The sequence below is a fragment of the Taudactylus pleione genome, unplaced genomic scaffold, assembly GCF_031769625.1.
Source record: "Taudactylus pleione unplaced genomic scaffold, aTauple2 ptg000609l, whole genome shotgun sequence".
NCBI lineage: Eukaryota > Metazoa > Chordata > Amphibia > Anura > Myobatrachidae > Taudactylus > Taudactylus pleione.
This window is the reverse complement of record NW_028285011.1, coordinates 17,213,222-17,232,487: the sequence shown is the minus strand read 5'-3', so window position 1 is coordinate 17,232,487 and position 19,266 is coordinate 17,213,222. Positions and strand designations below refer to the sequence as shown.

At 42.7% G+C, this 19,266-nt stretch overlaps 1 protein-coding gene across 1 annotated transcript in view; it reads left to right on the top strand.

The window, feature by feature from the left end:
* Nucleotides 1-19,266, top strand: part of DMD (dystrophin) — a 2,214,077-nt gene that overhangs the window by 253,029 nt on the left and 1,941,782 nt on the right. Inside the window, exon 6 of the mRNA XM_088454197.1 lies at nucleotides 11,286-11,404. Within this exon, the coding sequence (XP_088310323.1) occupies nucleotides 11,286-11,404 (119 nt within the window). The remainder of the gene's footprint in view (nucleotides 1-11,285; nucleotides 11,405-19,266) is intronic.

The following is a 19,266-nucleotide window of genomic DNA, read 5'->3' as shown; positions in this document are numbered from 1 at the left end:
ACTATACAGGACAAGGACATGGTTTATATACATTGCTGCAATAGTGATTATAACACTCACAATAAGCAGCAGGGAGTTAGCAGTCATGTGGTAGGTGCCCTTGTGGGGAGTAAGGAGTAGAAGAATGTGTAAGGAGAAGCACATGAGGGGAGAGGTCCCTGCTCGTGAGAGCTTACATTCTAAAGGGGAGGGGCAGACAGACAGGAGTGACACAGAAGAGGAAAGAGCATGAAATGGGTTAGGATGAGTGCTGGAAGGCCTTGATGTAGTAGTGAGTCTTGAGAGCCCGTAAGAAGATTTGTGGAGAGTCTGATAGGGAGAGGGAGAGAATGAGACAAGGCACACGGCACAGCTAGACCAAGAGTGCAAAAGGGTGAGTATTTTGAGATGAGATTTGAGATGCATGAAATGGTGGTATTGAGGGATTTGTAGGGAAGTGTAAGAAATTTGAATTGGAGGAGAAGACGGTGGGGGCAGTGTAGGGGTTTGTAAAGTGGTGCAATGGGTGTCAGCAATGAGAGGGGAAAATCAGGTTTTGCTGAAGTTACTGTATCATCTAAACATCATTTTTCCTGTTACACCAACAATTACCGTGTACATATGGGAAATCTGAGTTTAACAATTGTGAAGTGTTTACTGTAGTTGGTGCTATTCATAATGATGTTGTTATTTCTGCATTCACGCTCAGTTCTCCTAGAATTGACACAATTGAGCACAATTAACAGATCATATGTTTAATAAATACTACCATAACAAATAAGGTATTTAAAGGATTTACCCAGCACAGCAGACCTCAGTGTCCTCCGCAGATACTCTTTTTTTGTTATATCTCTTTATTGATTTTTTGATGTCATTTGTACGACCCTTCTTGTCACTTATGTTTTCTAAAGAGCTGTTAAAGATTTCTCACAGAAGTTTTTTTTTTTTTTTTAAGAAAGTAATTGCTTCTTTTTCTTAAAAGAAAGAGGCAATAGTTGTAAATGGCCTTCACTACAGTTGTACAAGCTTGACAATGAAATCACATTAGCAACATCTCTAGGAGGAACGGTATACTATATGGTTATACAGTGCTTGCTGAAAGTGTTCATTTTCTATATTTTTCAGTCCAGATTCTATTAAATTCAAGCAAATTAAAGGGAAAATCATAATCATTTGGAGTTTAATAACAGATTAACATAACCGTTTTAAAAAATGTTTCTGAACTATATTTTACTTTGACAGTTTCCCAGAATATTATAATTACCTTTATGCTCATACAAGTTATACTCCTGGTTTTGGTAGCATCGTTCAGAAAGTTGTCTATTGGATAGGCCCCTTTAGTCTCCAGTCACACATACATAAAGTAGCAATCCGTGTGACACAGTTAAGCATTAAAAAAGCAGACCGTGGATGAGCTACAAATTATGCAATGTAAAAACAGTCTATTTAAATGCGAAATTAATTTTCAGCCATTCTTTGTGTTATTATAGCAAAACAGTGTTTACTCCAAATGTTCTTAACTATATATAATTGTAATAATGTGAAATGATAAAGGGAAAAAGTATTGAACACATGAAGAAAGGGAGGTGAAATAAGGCATGGAAAGCCAAGACACCAGCTGAAATCTATCAGTAAATAGAAAGCAATCCTGCCCCTCTGTCAGTGCAAATTAATATAAGCTGGTTCAGTCCCAAATGATGGCCTATAAAAAAGTGTCTCATTACCAAGGTGTCACACAAGAAACATGTCATGATGGGTAAAAGCAAAGAGCTCTTTTAAGGCCTTCACAACCTTATTGTTGGACAACATACTGATGGCATTGGCTACAGAAGGATTTCTATAGTGAGCACTTTTGGGGCCATAATCCGGAAGTGGAAAGAACATCATTTCACAATAAACTGGCCACGACCAGGAGCTCCTCGCAAGATTTGTGACATAGGAGTGAAAGGAATTATCAGAAGAGTTGTCCAAGAGCCAATGATCACTTGTGTAGAGCTTCAGAAAGATCTGGAATTCGCAGGTACAATTGTTTCAAAGAAAACAATAAGTAATGCACACAACAGCAATGGCCTGTATGCACGCTCACCAGGCAAGACTACATTGCTGAAGAAAAAGCATGTTGAAGCTTGTTTAAAATTTGCTGCACTACATTTGGACAAGCTTGTGATATACTGGGAGAATATAGTCTGGTCAGATGAGACCAAAATGTAACTCTTTGGATGCCATAATACACACCATGTTTGGAGGAGAAATTGCATGCACATCACCCCAAAAACACCATACCAACAGTGAAGTTTGGAGGTGGGAACATCATGGTGTGGGGCTGTTTTTTAGCATACGGTACTGGCATACTTCATATAGCAGAAGGAAGGATGAATGGAAAATTTACAGAGACATTCTTGATAAAAATCTGCTGCCATCTACCAGGATGTATAAGATGAAATGAGAGTGGACATTTCAGCAAGACAATGATCCCAAACACACAGCCAAGGACACTCTCAATTGGTTTCCGAGAGAGAAAATAAAGCTGCTAGAATGGCCCAGCCAATCACCTGACTTTAATCCAATTGAAAATCTATGGAAAAAACTAAAGATTAGAGATAATAGAAGAGGCCCACGGAACTTTCAAGTTTTGAAGACTGTTTGTGTGGAAGAATGGGCCAAAATCACACCTGAGCAATGCATGCGACTAGTCTCTCCATACAGGAGGCATCTTGAAGCTGTCATTACCAACAAATGCTTTTGTACAAAGTATTCAATAAATTTCAGTAAGCGTGTTCAATACTTTTTCCGTGTCATTTCACATTATTACACATAACTTAATTTATAGACATATATATAAGAAACTGTTAATAAATAAATAAATATATGGTTTGATTTCTTTGCATGTGTGAAGTGCATGGGTTGTTGCTGACATTTGGTGAAAATTTCATTACAATAGCCCCATTACAAATATATTTACTGAGACAAAAGTTCATTTGTTCAATACTTATTTTACCCGCTGTATATATAGTAATATATGTAGTTGTGGTATATTTATCTGGTCTAATTCCACTGCCATTCAACATCTCTATTACACTGTCCGTTTCAGATGGCTGACCTTTCACCTTTGTCCTGAGCATACAGTACACAAATTTACATTTTGAATAATAACTCTGCTTGATATTTGCTTTCATGCAATTATAACTCTTGCTATCTATCAGCAATTTATTATTTGATCTAAAACAAATCTCTTTTGCACATGAATGCACAATTGATATGGGACGAGATGTACCAAGCCTCGCATTATGAATGCAATACATCGTGCCACTAACCGCATGTGTAGCAGAGTTTATTAATGCCATATGGATGTACAATACAATTGCCATTACAACTGCAAAGGGCATCTCTTCCGATAAGAAAGTTGTTTCAGGTGTATTAGAAAGGTTTTGTAATTTAATTGATGCCTAATATTGAATACTTTTGTGGAATATAAAATTAATGGTTTCCAACTTCATTCTCATCAAGGTTCATGTATTCTAAAGCATCACAAATTCCACAGTGTTAGGCAGGGGTAAATGTACTAAAGCTGGGCATCCACTGTACAATTTCTGTGAGATAACTGTCCAATCTGGCTGGTTGGAATGAAAACCTGGTAATGTATGGGAGCAAATGACAGTCGATCATATGGTTTTAAACACTTGAAAAGGACAAAAAAATTGTTCAAAGTGGTTAAATTTGTGTGTTTTAACCAATTTGTCTGAACAACCATTTTTGGCTATTTTCCAGTGTTTGTGAGCAAATGGACGATTGTCATTTGCTCCCATACATTAGCAGGTTTCATTCCATCCAGCCAGACTGGACAGATAGCTGACAGATAATTGTATAGTGGATGCCCAGCTTTAGTTTTGGATATAAAGTACCAACCTATCAGCTCCTTTCTGTTGTCTTTTAAACACAGACTGTATACTGACAATTAGGAGCTGATTGGTTAGTACTTTATCCCTCTTCACTTTATTTCTCTCAAAGGCTTAGTACATCTCACATAAAGAGAAATAAATGTACAAGTCATGTGAGAACAGTTTTATGTCATGACAGAATGTGTGTAAATTCTCAGACCAGGTATACATTTCAGACATGCCCACATCATAAAAATCATGCCACTATTATACAGTTAAATATAGCACAAAGGATGGACATTGTGTAAATGGATAAATACAGGTGTGGGAGTAGAGGTGAGAACTAAGATTATGGGCTCTATTTACTGCAATCCGCATTGGTAATGCAGATTGTAGTGTGATATTACCGATTGAATTTGCATTGCGAATTCAGGCAATATCACAGGGATTTACTACAAATCCCTTGCAGGGACAGAGCTTGCGATAAAGCTCTGTCCCTGCTAATCCCCTTCGGAGCCTTATCACGGAATTTTCGCAAAACATACTGTGATTAAGTGCCCGCGCATGCGCCGCCCAGTCGCCGCTGCTACCCCCCCTCCAGTGCTAAGCCCCGCCCCCATGATCGCGGCCCTCCCACGCCCCCCACGCCCCCCCGCGACCCCCCTCTCCCTTACTTACACTTACCTGCATGCTCCGGTCCTCCGGTGATGTTCTCCATTCCTCCGGTCAGGGGATCTCACATACTGCACTGGGGCCCGATCACCTGATGACCAGGCAGCAGTGCACTGTGGGAGACCAGCTGACTGGAGGGGAGTCATCACTGGAGTCCCGATCACCGGTCCCTGGAGTCAGGTAAGTAATTTTTTTTTTTTATATTTTTTTTTCTTTTTTTTTTACAGTAATCAGCTTGCGGTCTGTTTAGACCACACAGCTGATTACTGGGACCAACTCCCGGCTCTGCTCTCCCCGTTAGAGCAGGGCAGGAGGCCGGTAACTGGGGGGAGACCCTCGATAATGCCACGTCCAGGTGGCGTTATTATCACAGGGCTTCCCCCGGTATTTTTTTCACATTTATTTTTAGTAACTATGGTCAGATCACATTTCCCATTACAGTTATGGGAAATGCGATCTGCTTACTACAAATAAGTGATACTTAGGGGTTGGAGTAGAATTTTACGAATTCTACTCCAATTGCCCTGTAATAACTATAGGTGATACTAAAATAATGTGAAAAGGGTGTGAAAACACCCTTTTTCACATTATTTTAGTAAAAATAATGTTGATTAATAGAGCCCTTAAGGTGCATACACACGGTCAGATTTTTATTCAAATCTGAACGATAACAATTTAAAAAATCACTCACTCGTTCATATCTGAAGGAAAATCTGACATATCTGATATATCTGTCAGATGATCGATTTGAACGATGCGCGTTCCCGATGGTCAGATAACGATATCTGACATCTGATGTGTTTGCAGTCAGACTTGGACGATTCCATTAATTTTAATGCAGTCAAAAATCATTCAATCGTTCAAATCTTTGGTAAAATCGTTCAAATCATTCATCTGACAGATCTGACAAATCTGACCGTGTGTATGCTCCATTAGAGATTTTTGCTTGTCAGAGTTTACAGTGGTACAGAAGTGGTCTGTAAGATGTGTCTGGAGTAAGCCCCGCGCAAGTGATACCACTGTTGACCAGGAAGTGTCTCATGCTTTTCATATGGGCGAAAATACTAGTTTTGCACAAGCTTTTGTTTTTAAAGTTATTTACCTCCAATTTGCAACCAACTCTGCATCAGCCCTTAAACAAGATTCACACTACAAGATTATCTGTCCAATCGGTCTGGTTGGAAAGAAAATCTGGTAATGTATGGGAGCAAATGACAATAGACCATATGTTCCCAAACACTAGAAAACAGATAAAATGATCGTTCGGACAAATTGGTTAAATCCACATGATTTAACCAATTTTCCTAACGACCATTTTTTCTTCAGGGTCCATAGGGGATCCACAGGAATAACCATGGGGTGTAGGTGGTTGGAGCTAACTGGGCACAATACAGTTAAATCTTTAGCTCCCAGTATGCCCTGGTCCTCCTCCACTATACCCCACCTTAGCCAAAGGCAGACAGTTTGAGTTTGGTAATGGCAGGAGCCGGGTTGCACCTTTAGACTCGGGGGCTGCATTAAGCAGCCCAAGCTTTATTTTTATGATTTATTTTATTTCCTAGTATTTTTTTCATCAGAGCAAGCAGCGCTGGGTGTCCTGTAATGGGCACCTGCGCTGCTGCTCTAACATCCTCTTCTGGCGCCGCAACACCGGTGAGCAGTCCGGTGATTACGGTGGGTGCCAGTGAGGCTCCACTAGCAGATCCACTGAGGACCCAGGGCTGCAGCCAGATAAACAGGGAGGCAGGTAAAGCGATTCCTCGCTTGCATCTTTTGCAGTCCTTACCTCTGGCTGTGGAGACCAGATGGAGTACTCTGCAGTGGGGCATCCAGTTTGTCTGCACCCCACTAGACCACCAGGCACTTAAGTCTGGCATCGGGGACCATTGTAGAGGCCAGTCACCCCCTGGCAGTTTATGCAGCAGTGGGGAGGTAAGCTCTCCCTCGGTAGCTCCTCCCCAAGGTCAGAGCACGATTCCTCACAGAGGCTTCCCACCTCTGAGCTGCTCCTTCTCACCCTCCTCCCATTGCGAGATGCTCAGCAGCCATTTTTCAGGGTATCACTGAAGCTATGGGTCTCAGGAGAATTGGGTCCAATCTCCCTGTATACCTCTCCCCGGGACCAGGTTATACAGCTCTCAATCCTACCAGCCTATTAAGGCTTGAGTAGTTGATTCAGTGCCCATTGCAAGTATTTATATATGTATTGTTTGTAACTTGTGCTAGCTCTGCTGTAGTGATATACTGTCTTTCTGACTGTCAGTTATCTCTATCCCTGCTGCTCTTTCTTAACCCTCAACTACCAGGTGTGTAGGGGTTAATTATTACTTCTCATTTACCTGTTTTTTTGAAGGTTGTCACATTGCATTACTAGCTATACACTTATTGTATGCTACTTGCAGGCTATTACTATGTCTTCTAAAGGCAAAGGTAATAAGGACTGCGGCCCCTGTGCTGGTTACATGCAGATCTTGTTCAGCAGGCTTGTCCACTCAGGATCCTGTGCAGGACGGTCTGTGTGCTAATTGTTACTTACCACCTCACCAGCTCACCTTACCAGCCCCTGTTCAGGAGCCACCTTGGGTGTCCTCTTTATCCTAGGTTATGACACAGTTAGTGGACCGCTTATCATCCCCCATGCTGCTTCCCACCATGGGGTACCCACAGCAGTTAAAGCCTGCTATGTCTGTCCCCCCTATGCATGCTCCCTGGATGGATGTTTTTAACCATTCAGTTCAGAAAAAGGATCAAACATCTGCCGCCTTTCAACAAATGTTACAGGCGGACAGACCATTAGCCGCCAAAGCACATAGGTAGCCTGTATCATCCTTTCAGCCCACCCTGCTTTAGGATTCTGATGCATCATCTGAGGAGGCAGATGTTGCACACATCTCTCCCCTCTGGTCCCCCTTCAGTGAGGAGGACCGTCATTCGACTGGGGAATGTCCCTTCTCTGGTGCAGGCAGTTAAATCGATCCTGACCATAGAGAATGCAGAACTGGCACCTAAGCATTAAACCCCGGTGTTTAAACGCCAAAAGGTGGTTAAAGTTGAATTCCCTCAATCGGACCAGCTCACTTAGCTCATGGGGAAAGCATAGAGTACTGGCAAACTGTTCCAGATTCTAAAAAGACTAGCATCTTTTTACCATCTCCCACCGGGCGAGTGTACTAGTTGGGTAGTCCCCCCTACCATTGATTCTTAAGTGGCACTTTAGTCAGAAGCTCTACTGGATACCATCCGCATCCTCCATTAAAGACACCATGCATAGGAAACTGGACACTTGTCTCAAGTCCGTTTACTCACTTTTTGGCGCTATTACTCGGCCAGCTATGGCCACGGCCTGGGTAGGTAAGTTTATCAAAGGATATGCTTGAAGACAGCATGCCATCAGATGCTAGCATGGAGCAACTGGTCTACATCTCCCATACCCGGGAAGCAGCCTCTTATTTGGGAGAAGCTGCATTGGATACTGGAACTCTTGCCTCTAAGACATCTGTGACCTTTGTAGTAGCCCGCTGGATCCTTTGGCTACAATCCTGGAAAGTGGACACGGAATCCAAGAAGGCCCTTGAATCCTTAACCTTCTCTGAAGATATACTGTTTGGCACAGAGTTGGACAAAATCATGGCTACTGTGGCAGCCTCAAAATCTACTTTTTTGCTGTCAGAAACTGCCCCTAAGCCTAAACTGACCTCCTTTTAGTCCTTTCACCCGAAGGTAAGGCAAAAGGACAGTCCTTTACCTGGCAGCCTAGTTCACACAAGACCACCAAGCTTTGATCCAAGCAGCCTTGGTTGGCCAGATGTCCAGTGTCCAAGTCTGATGACAAACCCTCTGCCTGATGAGGTGGGCCTTCTGCTGGGGGATCCCAGGGTGGGAGGCCATCTTCTTCAGTTCACCGACTTCTGGCATCAAACAACAACAGATGCCTGGGTCTGAGAAGTGGTCTCTCATGGATATGCCCTCACCTTCCTGAGGCGTCCTCCCCAGCAATTGTTTTGTACAGGTCCTCCATCAGACTCCATCAAGGCCCTGGCCCTCAAAGAAGCCATTCACTCCCTGCTGCATTCAGGTGTGATTATAATGGTTCCTCCGGTTCATAGAGGAACTGGTTTTTATTCCACTCTTTATTCCAATGGGTCTCATCATCCTATTCTGAATTTCAAATCCCTCAACAAATGTATCCATTTGCCCAAGTTCCGCATGGAAATTCTATGATCAATCGTCCTGGCATTCGAACTTGAGGATTTTATGGCTTCTCTGGACATTCAGGATGCATACATGCATGTGCCTAATACTCCATCCCACCAACGGTTCCTACAGTTTGCTGTCCTGCAGCAACATTAATAGTTTCAGGCTCTGCCTCTTGCTCTGTCGATAGCCCATCGGGTCTTTACAAAATAATGGCAGTTATGATGGCCCACCTCAGGCATCAGGGAGTCAGGATCATGCCATACCTAGATGACCTCTTAATTTTGGCACAGTCACCAGCTGTTTTACAATGCCATCTCCAGCTGACCATTGCCTTCCTGCAAGCACATGGCTAGCTCATCAATTGGAGAAAAAGCTCCCTCTCTCTGACACAGTGGATGGTACATCTGGGTGCACTGCTGGATTCTTGAGCACAAAGGATCTTTCTGCCAGCAGACAAAATTTTGGCACTGCACTTGTGCTTGCGCAAATTGCTCCACAGTTGGAGGGTATCCATTCACTCAGCAATGCAGGTCCTTGGGTCCATGGTAGCCACCTTTTGATATGGTGGAGTACGCCCAATTCCACTCCAGGCCCCTTCAACAACTGATTCTCTCCCGGTGGAATGGGCAGTATCATCTGATTTTGTCCCAGACAATCTTCCTCCATCCATCGGTTCAGCCTTCCCTTTCATTGTGGCTGCAGACATCCCATCTGGACAAGGTGTGCCCCTTCTGGATTCCAGATTGGGAGCTCCTCACTATGGATGCCAGCCTTCGCAGATGGGCATGGTGACTGGACATCATACCTTTCAGGGATGATGGACACCCCACAAAAGTTGCCTGCCCATAAACATTCTGGAGCTTTGAGCAGTGTCCAGAGTGCTCACTCTGGTGCGAGACATTCTCCGGGGAAGGCCAGTCCAAATCCAGTCCCACAATGTGACTGCAGTAGCCTACCTCAATCATCAGGGAGGCACGTGAAGTTGGGCAGCCATATGGGAAGTAGCACACATCCTGGTCTGAGACGAACATCATCTCCTGGCAATCTCGGCAGTGTTAATCCCTGAACGTCCTCAACTGGAAAGCGGACTTCCTAAGCTGTCAGGACATACACGCTGGAGAGTGGGCTCTCCACCTGGATGTCGTTCAACTCCTGGTGGACAAATGTGGCCTACCAGATGTAGACCTCATGGCCTCACATCACAACCACAAGGTCCCCAGTTACAGGTCCAGGACCCCTCATCTCACTTCTTGGATGCTCTGACAGTGTGGTGGGCCTCCAATCTCTCATACCTCTTTTCTCTGGTCTCCCTCCTCTTGAGAGTTCTCCCTGAAAATTCAAGTAAGAAGGCGGTATGGGGATACTGATGGCTCCAGCCTAGCCCAAGTGTCACTGGTTCATCAATCTATGGAATCTTTCCATAGACACTCCTTTTCCACTTCTTTTACAGCCAGATCTGTTAGCACAGGGCCCTTGTCTGCACCCGGACCTACGTCGTCTGTCTTTGACGGCGTGGCTCTTGAGTCATCTCTCTTAAGAGCCAAGGGTTTCTCTCACTCTGTGGTCCAAATGATGCTAAGGACACATAAGCTTTTCTCAGCCCACATCTATTACAGAGTTTGGCTCTCTAACTTTCAATGATGCTCTATGCAGAAGGCTATGACCCTACAGTTTTTAGGGTTTCCTGGGTGCTTCCCTTTCTCCAGGCAGGGTTAGACCTCGCCCTCCACCTGGCCTCTCTTAAGGTTAAGGTTTATGTGCTGTCAGTCTGGTTCCAGTGAAGGATCTCTCCCCTTCCAGATGGTAGAACGTTCCTTCAGGGTGTTCTCCACTTTCAACCTTCCTTTGTCCCTCCGGTGGCGGTGTGGGATTTGTCCTTAGTTCTCTGGGCTCTACAAGCTCCTCCGTTTGACTCAGTAGACCTCAAGTGGCTGACTGCAAAGACGCTCTTCCTCCTTGATATCTCCTCTGCCCTCAGGGTATCTGAATTGGGAGTGCTCTCCTGTTGCTCCCCCTTCTTGATTGTCATCTGGACATTTGTTGGTTAACTCCCTAAAGTGGTAACCCAGTTCCATTTGAATGAAGAGATTGTGGTTCTGGCCTTCCAGTCCCCTCACCTTTCTGCAGGTGAAATCCTGTCCAGCTCCAATTATCAGGCTATTAATTCTCAACCTCCCCCTGTTCACCATTATAATTAATTAACTAAATTCCTCATTAATAAATCCTCTTTCCTGCACAGTGATTGTATTTTTTCAGCAGACTGCTTCAGCAGAAACAGATTGAAGGTCTGCTTAAAAATTGGACAAGTGAGTAGCGAGGATTGGATGTAGAATCTGCAAGTAGGTCTGCAGTAGGATTGTATAAACGGTCTGATCTGTCATGGATTGGATAAGTGTGTACCCAGCATTACAGTGTGTACCTTGCTTTAGACTGATCACATTTGTACTGTATATAATGTGATGCTTAAAAACCTTTACATACAAATATTACTGTAGCTTAGTATTTATTAACTAAAGTTATGCAAGTACTTGCTTCATCAAGCTCCTTTTTTTTCTACAGACCGGATCTGTTTGAGTGGAATAGCGTACTCTGCCAGCAGTCTCCTGTTCAACGGCTGGATCATGCATTCAACACTGCCCAGCGACACTTGGGAATTGCAAATCTCCTCGATCCTGATGGTGAGTAAATGAGCTCGTGCTTTTAACTTTCATTAACACTTAACAAACTTTCCCTGTGGAAAAGATGCATTATATTAGATGTACTTTGTATGCAAATGAGTGCAACATAAGGTCTTTCGGGACATACAAGGGATATTTGTCATTTTCTCTTGTTAGTGTTAATTCACACACATGCTTTCAGGAGTTCTACTCTTAATTAATGTGCATTACTTCTCTTACATGTGTCATTTGAAAGTAATTTGTAGCCACTCACACAACCAACACAGAGAAGCCTTTCTGAACCCAGCCTGTCTGTGCCATTTTCAGGAGATTGCATGCAGCAAGAACAATGCAACACTTATTATTTGTACAATGTAAAGGGTTGATCACAGAGGAGTTTGTAGTCTAACAACAACCTTGGAAAATTACATATTTTCTTAAGTGGGAAAAGCAATTTGACTGCGGGGACAATCAGGCTGGGCCAGACAGCATTTATTTCATAGTCGATCAACTGTTGTTTAGAAAGGTCTGACAGAAAGCTGCATACCAATATGCTGACTTTTATTATTGCTATATACTATGTACAGTATGTTGAGGGCCAAGACTAGAGCAATCAGAGCTACTCCTGAAAGGAAAGTCACCCATAGCAAAGAAGTCACATGAGGCCATAAGCTTTCCTTATATTCAGCTTTAGATGTTTATACTATTTTTACAATGTATAAGTCTCTGCAAATAGCAAGCAACGTAGCGGAAAAAACATTATTTAACATATTTCTCTCAACTGCTCTTTTTTTTTTTTAACTAAACAAATGACAAATCCATTAGTTACAGAATTTATATAGATTGTGAGTTGTGACCAGCCATGGCCCCAAACATTGCAGCATGTCAATCATGCTGCGGTTTGGGGGGGTTGCGAGTATGATAGCAGGACTCGTACTGCACATGTGCAGACCTGGAGACATCGGAGCTGTATGCTAACCAGAAGGCTATGGGATACAACAGATATTCTCCTGAAGAAGTCTGGCCAGTGGGCAATCGGACGAAACGCGTTGAGAAATTTGATAATAATCATATACACCATACGAGGTGTTGGGATACAAAGCTAAACTACAGTTTAAAATTATATTAATACCTTTTTTCTATTTTTTCCTTTGTATATAATATATATCCACCTTGGAGTTATAATTTTATTGAATTTACCTTTGGAATATCCTGGAAATACTACAATAGTTGGTGCTAGTTGACGCTGATGTCTCACTTTCTTTGAACAAAACACACACATATATATATATATTAAAGTACTTTGGACACTAAGCATTAGTGATGTACAGTACATATATGTATACATCTGACAACCTTCTCTTTTTGGCTATAACTTCTTGTTTTTTATCCTAAAGAATAGAACAAGGTCAATTAAGAAATTTTTTTTAGAAAGAGAACATCTTATTACTAAGGTACTATCAGTATCACTGAATGTTCTGCCTTGTTTATGGACTTGTATTTTTAGAAACTATTTGCATCTGCCAGATGTCTCCTATCTCACTGTTTTTCACTACAGAATAAGAAAAATTGTAAAGTGGTATTCAGTTTAACTATTTCTATCACTTATGGCCAAAATCCTCTAGAGAAACATGCACAACGCTCCGTGAGGAAAATATTTCACAGAATGGTTTTAGAAAATGTTGCTCTGTTCTAGCTTTTATAGTCACAGGGGAAAGACAGTTGCCATTATGTATCACAGGGTGTAAAGCATTCAGAAAAGCCTGTCTTTTGCACTATCTGTGATAATCTTTATTGTTTTAAAAATAAATCCATTTTAGTTTTCAGCTAAGTCATTTATTTTTACAACAAAAAAGGGTCATAACAATACTTACATCATTATCTCAAGTAAAACATTTACATGTACATTACATTTATTTGCAAAGAACTTTGATAGAACTGACCAAACTGTAATAGAGAGTCCTGACCCTTCATACAACATGTTACAGAACTTAAAAAAACAACCCATATTACTCTGCATGAAATATACCATTGAGTATAGTATTACTATTATACCATTCCTGGTCAAGACATTGTTTTTCAATTATGTAGAGTGATTCTTCATATATCTGTAGACTAAAAACTGCTACTGGAATTGACAGTATGGGCACTGCTCTGGTTATGTAGGGTAATGAATGCTTCATAATTGTTTAGAAACGAGGGCCTGATTCACTACGAATCGCTATTCTGCTTATAAGCATACAACTGTGTTGCTAATATCAACGGTGATATTTAAATATTTGCATTCGCATTGCGATCACAGCCTAACATAAGGACGCCCACTTCCCTTTACTCATATCCGTATACTTGACCAACATAGTGAAACAATCGGTAATATGGAGTAACATCGGACAGTTAGAGAAGCCCAGACCATACTCAGGAATTGCTTACTTCTGCACAAGCTATGACGCCTCAGGCAGCATCTGGTATCGCAGTGGATAATTTATGCTCGCCCTGCAACAGCGTTGAAACTCACTGACACGCCTGCGTTTGCCCAACCACCCCCCATCACCACCCACAAATGGCACTTCCTGTCAATCACTCTGCCATGGGTCTGCGTAGTCACGGTGAACGTAATTCCTAATGCAGCGCCTAGCTTGCGATGCATGCGCAGTGCAAATTAATCGACCGATTGCGTACATATAAGCAACTGCGTTCCTTGCTGAATCAGGCCCTGAGAGTTTAACTGCTTTTACTGTATATTATTTGCACTGCTTCTTATCATGTCATTGGGTGGAGTGGATGGAAAATCTAATTTCAAGTATTTTGCAACTCTCTGGAATAGTAATTTTTCATGACCATTTTAAGCAGTTTAATTTCAGTCTTGATACATTAGAATAGAGAATACTGTTCAGGCTGCAGATGATCTTCAATCTTTTTCTTATCGCTCTGACAACACAAATTGATGGACTTAGACACCTTTCCACACAAAACTGTTTATATTATTTGCTCTTCTAATATGTCATTTCCTTTACACATTATAGAAACATATTGTTTCATGCATGTACAGATATGTGCCACAAAACCTATGTCATCTCACTTTTAAACTGCAAAATCAGAGCCAAGATCACATTTGCAAAGTGTCTCTTCTCCCAACATTCCCAGTTTATTCAGCTGCAGGGTCTATTACTGATGGAAATGTTATGATAACTAAACTACTTCAAGAGACTCTTCTTTGGCCCTTCCTTTAGCAATGTGGGCAGGGCATTAAAAAGATTGGTGTGAGGTTTGGAAAATACTATTTCCCTGGTTCTCCGTGGGAGTGCAGAAACACCTGCAACCTTCCCGCTCCTGTAGTGGATGACAGACTTATACAAATAACCCCAGATTTATACTGGGAAATCAAGCATGCCAAGTAAGGAGTGGAACAATAAATTGAACAATTACCTACATTTCTGTTGCTGTAACAATGGGATAATAGGTTATTAAAAGACTGCCCTACCACCTGATGTCAGTGACATGGAACATTTGGGGTCAATAATAATGGGCAGCAGATAAGTTCGGGGAGCTTTAGACTTTGGTGGCATGGGACAGGGCAGTAACATGGCTGCACTGATGGATTTGGCTGGGGGGCAGGGTGCCTTCTGACCCCCCAGGCTGGTACAATGTAAGTATTCCACAGCCACCTGGCTGTGGGAGTACTGTCAGGCAGTCGCAGATGATGCTTCAGCTCCAATGGGCAGCTGCCCAGCTACGCTGCTAGAGACATCTGAGACTAGTTGCAGAAGCTAATAAAAAATGGCTTCCCTCATACCAAACTACAAAGAAATGGGCGCTGTCGACCAATAGGGATCTAGGTTTCCTTTCCCAGGAACTCTAGAGGCAGGAAGTGAAAAAAGGGGCTGGGGCTTATCGGGGAGTCTGTTAGGAGCTGAAAAACAAGTTTGATGGCACCCAGGGAGGAGAGGGACAGAGAGGGCAGAGGTGAGGAGTGATCCAGAGTGCAGGAGAGCATGCTTCCTGTCTTTTCTACCCTTTTAGAAACCAGGTAACTGGAGGGTGGAGCTTATATACAGTGTATGTCTATCTATCTATCTATCTCTATCTATCTATCTCTCTCATATACAGTATGTATCTATCTAACTGTCATTCTTTGTCTAAAGTGCCTGTGTGGATGTTAGCGCCGTGCTAAACTGGCAAACAGCCATGCAGCCGGCACTTTGTCGGATTTCTCCTCGTATCCCAAGGGGGGTGCGAGAAGAAATCCTTTAGCCCGACCAAGCATCGCGTTGAATTGAATAGCTTTTAGAGCTCCCTCCCGGGGCTATTCAATATCGCCTTGAATTTAATTCTCCTGCATGTGTGTGGACTTATGGCCTGATTCAGAGCTGAATGCTCTAACCAGAGCACTCGCTCTGAATCAGGGCCCTCCTCCATGAAAATGGAGCGGCCTCCTGGACGCTCGTATAGCTGTGGGTGACCATCCACAGCTATAGCGAGCGTCCATGATGATGGCCGCGATGGTCTTGGCCATCGTGACCATCGGACTTGCGACGGAGACCATGCGGTAGGGTCTCCCTGCCACAAGCCCTGGAGTGATTTTGGCTCTATCAGAGCCAAAATCACTCCCACTGACATCACTAGTGATGTCAGTGGGGCCGGCTTCAGACGGTAGGTGTTCCCATGGGAATGCCTCCGTCTGGCAGGCACGCCCACCAAAAGGGGCGTGATGTCAATCAACATCGACAGCACGCCCCCTTTGGTGTGAGACCCGGAGCGATGGAAAGCCCGTCGCTCCCTGGGTCTCGCTCATGCGCACGATGGAGCTCCCTCCATCGTGCGCATGCGCAGTGGGGAACATCGACCCACTTGCTAGACTGTCATCTAGGGTGGTATCAGCAGGTGTAAATTAACAACCTCAATGAAGTTCAGGGGACTCTATACCACCACTGCTGAGTAGTAGGGAAAGGTATGAGGGCCAGTCCCCCTGAAGTACTAGTATCACAGGCTTCAGAAGCAATTTGAGGGCAAAGTCGGTAATTACTAAGTGATTTTAAATATGTATGTATGTATGTATATGTGTGTGTGTATATGTATATATATATATATATATATATATATTGTGTGTATGTATATATGCATATATATATATATATATATATATATATTCCAATACCACACACAATAGGAAGTGGAATAAGGTCACTCACCACATGTAGAACGATCAGCTTGTTTAATAGAGCCAATAGGTCAATTTACACGGCTGCTTCATAGGAAAAGGTTACCAACGTTTCGGTCTGCACAGAGACCATTATCAAGGTACAGCAATCCGGAAAAAGTACATCAGCATAGATCCAAACGGGTCACCACAAATAGGAACCAATTCAGCACATCATAGAAATACACACTGCAGTCTCACAGGCCCCCATTATATAGCACTCCCAAGTGACAGCAATAATCAATTAGGCCAGATAATTGGCCAGCCACTTACCCAAAAGCAGAGGGTCAGAAACAGCAAGTGTTTGACAGTGTCGTGGTGGGCGTGATGAACCATCGAGGTGCCATCCGCCCCAGGCCATGCAACGCCAGTCATTAGGTGCACCAGGCTGACACCCCATCACTGGGGCGCACAGCGTGACGCACACACCGCATCACTCGGTGACACGCCCCCCACCGTGTGGGTCACACACGGCTGCGCGCGCACCAAGGACGCGTCACTGTGGCAACAAAGCTGATTACCTCAGATAGCAGTGGGATAATTACGGCAAAATTTCAATATAGTAATGATGTAATTAAGGAAGAAAGTAATATATAAGGGGACCCTGTGGTTCAACCCAGGGAACAATGCAGAGACAGACTTACCAAACAACAATATTAAGGCTACTGTTACCAAGGCACAATAAGCATTGTACGCAGTGCTAATCAGGATTTACTAGCAAAATTACAGACATAATAGCGCAGCTTGCCATGCAGAATGGAGTCATGTGCACATATGGACATAACAGAGCAGACATGGAAAACATACACAATATCACATACTAACAATAAAGAATACCACTGAGAAAATATAAGGAAATACAAAAAGATACAAAAAACACAGAAGGAGCATTATGGTAGAAACACAGACAGGGGATTAATTTCTTTAAGCCCCCTAGGTGCCACGGTGTCAAGTCGACTCATCCACATGTTTTCCCTTTGGTGGAGTAGTCTAGTGCGATTACCTCCCCTGCATGGAGGTGGTACCCAATCAATGAGACGACAATGTAGCATAGAGACCTGATGCTCCTTTAAAAGAAAATGCCGTGCTACATGTTTGTCCATTTGTCCAGTTTGTAATGCAGCCCTAATACTGGACTGATGATTGGCCATTCGTTCCCTAAATAGTCTAGTGGTAAGGTCAACATAATACAAACTACAGGGACAGGTTAAAATGTATATGACAAACTCCATTTGGCAATGCAGCCTATAGTAAATCTTAATATATTTCCCAGTGTGAGGATGTGGGAAGGTAGGGCCTGTAAGCATGCTACGACACGTTATACAGCTCCCACAGCTCACACATCCAGGTTTTTGTTTCAACAGCCAATCAGTCCCCTTTGATGTCTTGGGTGACAAGGTAGGTCTCATCAAGAGTTGATTTAAGTTGGCATTCCTCCTATAGGCAAGCATAGGTGGTAATACATTCTTCATTCTAAGTTCAGGGTCAGAAGTTAATAAGGGCCATCGGCAATTCACTGCTTTACGAATAGTATGTGCTTTACTACTATATCTAGTGGAGATGATCATTCTCTCATCCTGCCTAGGTTTAGTTATTTCCATCGATCGTCCAGTAGAGTTAGATCCTCTTACCTTGAAAAGATTATGTTGGATCAAATGTTCACCATAACCCATTGCTCTAAACCGATCACTCATCTCAGATAGCTGAATTTCCACTATATCGGTGTCATTGGTGTTACATAATGCACGCAAAAACTGCGCCTTAGGTAGGCTGTTGATAAATGCAGGTGGATGGAAGCTGCGAGCATGGAGGAGGGTGTTACGGTCAGTTGGTTTTCTATAAAGCATATACTTTAAAGTACCTCCACATTTGGTAATGGTGACATCAAGGAAATTGATTTTCACTGGATCAACACTACTGGTAAATTTGACTGGTTGTGGTAAATCATTGAGCCACTGTATCATCAGATTAAATTATTCTAAAGTACCCTTCCATAATATAAAAATATCGTCGATGAACCGTTTAAATAGAATAATGTTAGATCCAAACTTTGGTAGGATGTATTCAGCCTCAAAGGCTGCCATGTACAGGTTGGCATACGAAGGTGCCAAATTTGACCCCATTGATGTGCCAGATCACTGTAAATAATAGTCACCATTGTACATGAAAAAGTTGTATCCTAATACAAAATGTATCAATTCCAGGATAAATTCCGTTGGTATTGAATAATGTGGATATATGGTGAGTGCCTCACATATTGCGTGTAGGCCGCTAGTGTGTCGTATGATAGTATAAAGTGAGGTTACATCCAAGGTGGCAAGCAAGGTGTCTTCACTCAGTGGATTAAGCTGTTGTAAAAAATTCAAAACATTTTGTGTATCCTTGATGAAGCTGGGAATCCACATAACCAACGGCTGTAAGATTTTATCGATAAAAATGGCAATAAGCTGAAGTAATGAGCCCTTAGCGGAGATGATTGGTCTTCCTGGTGGATTATTCAGAGTCTTATGAATCTTCAGTAAAAGATAGATGATGGGACAGATCGGAAAGTCCACAGTAAGATACTGAAATAGTTTGTCATTTAACCATCCATTAGTAAGGCCCAGGTGCAATGTCTGATCAATCCTACGTTTGAAATCAGCAGTGGGGTTGATCATCAGTTTTTCATAGGTGGTAGTATCACTTA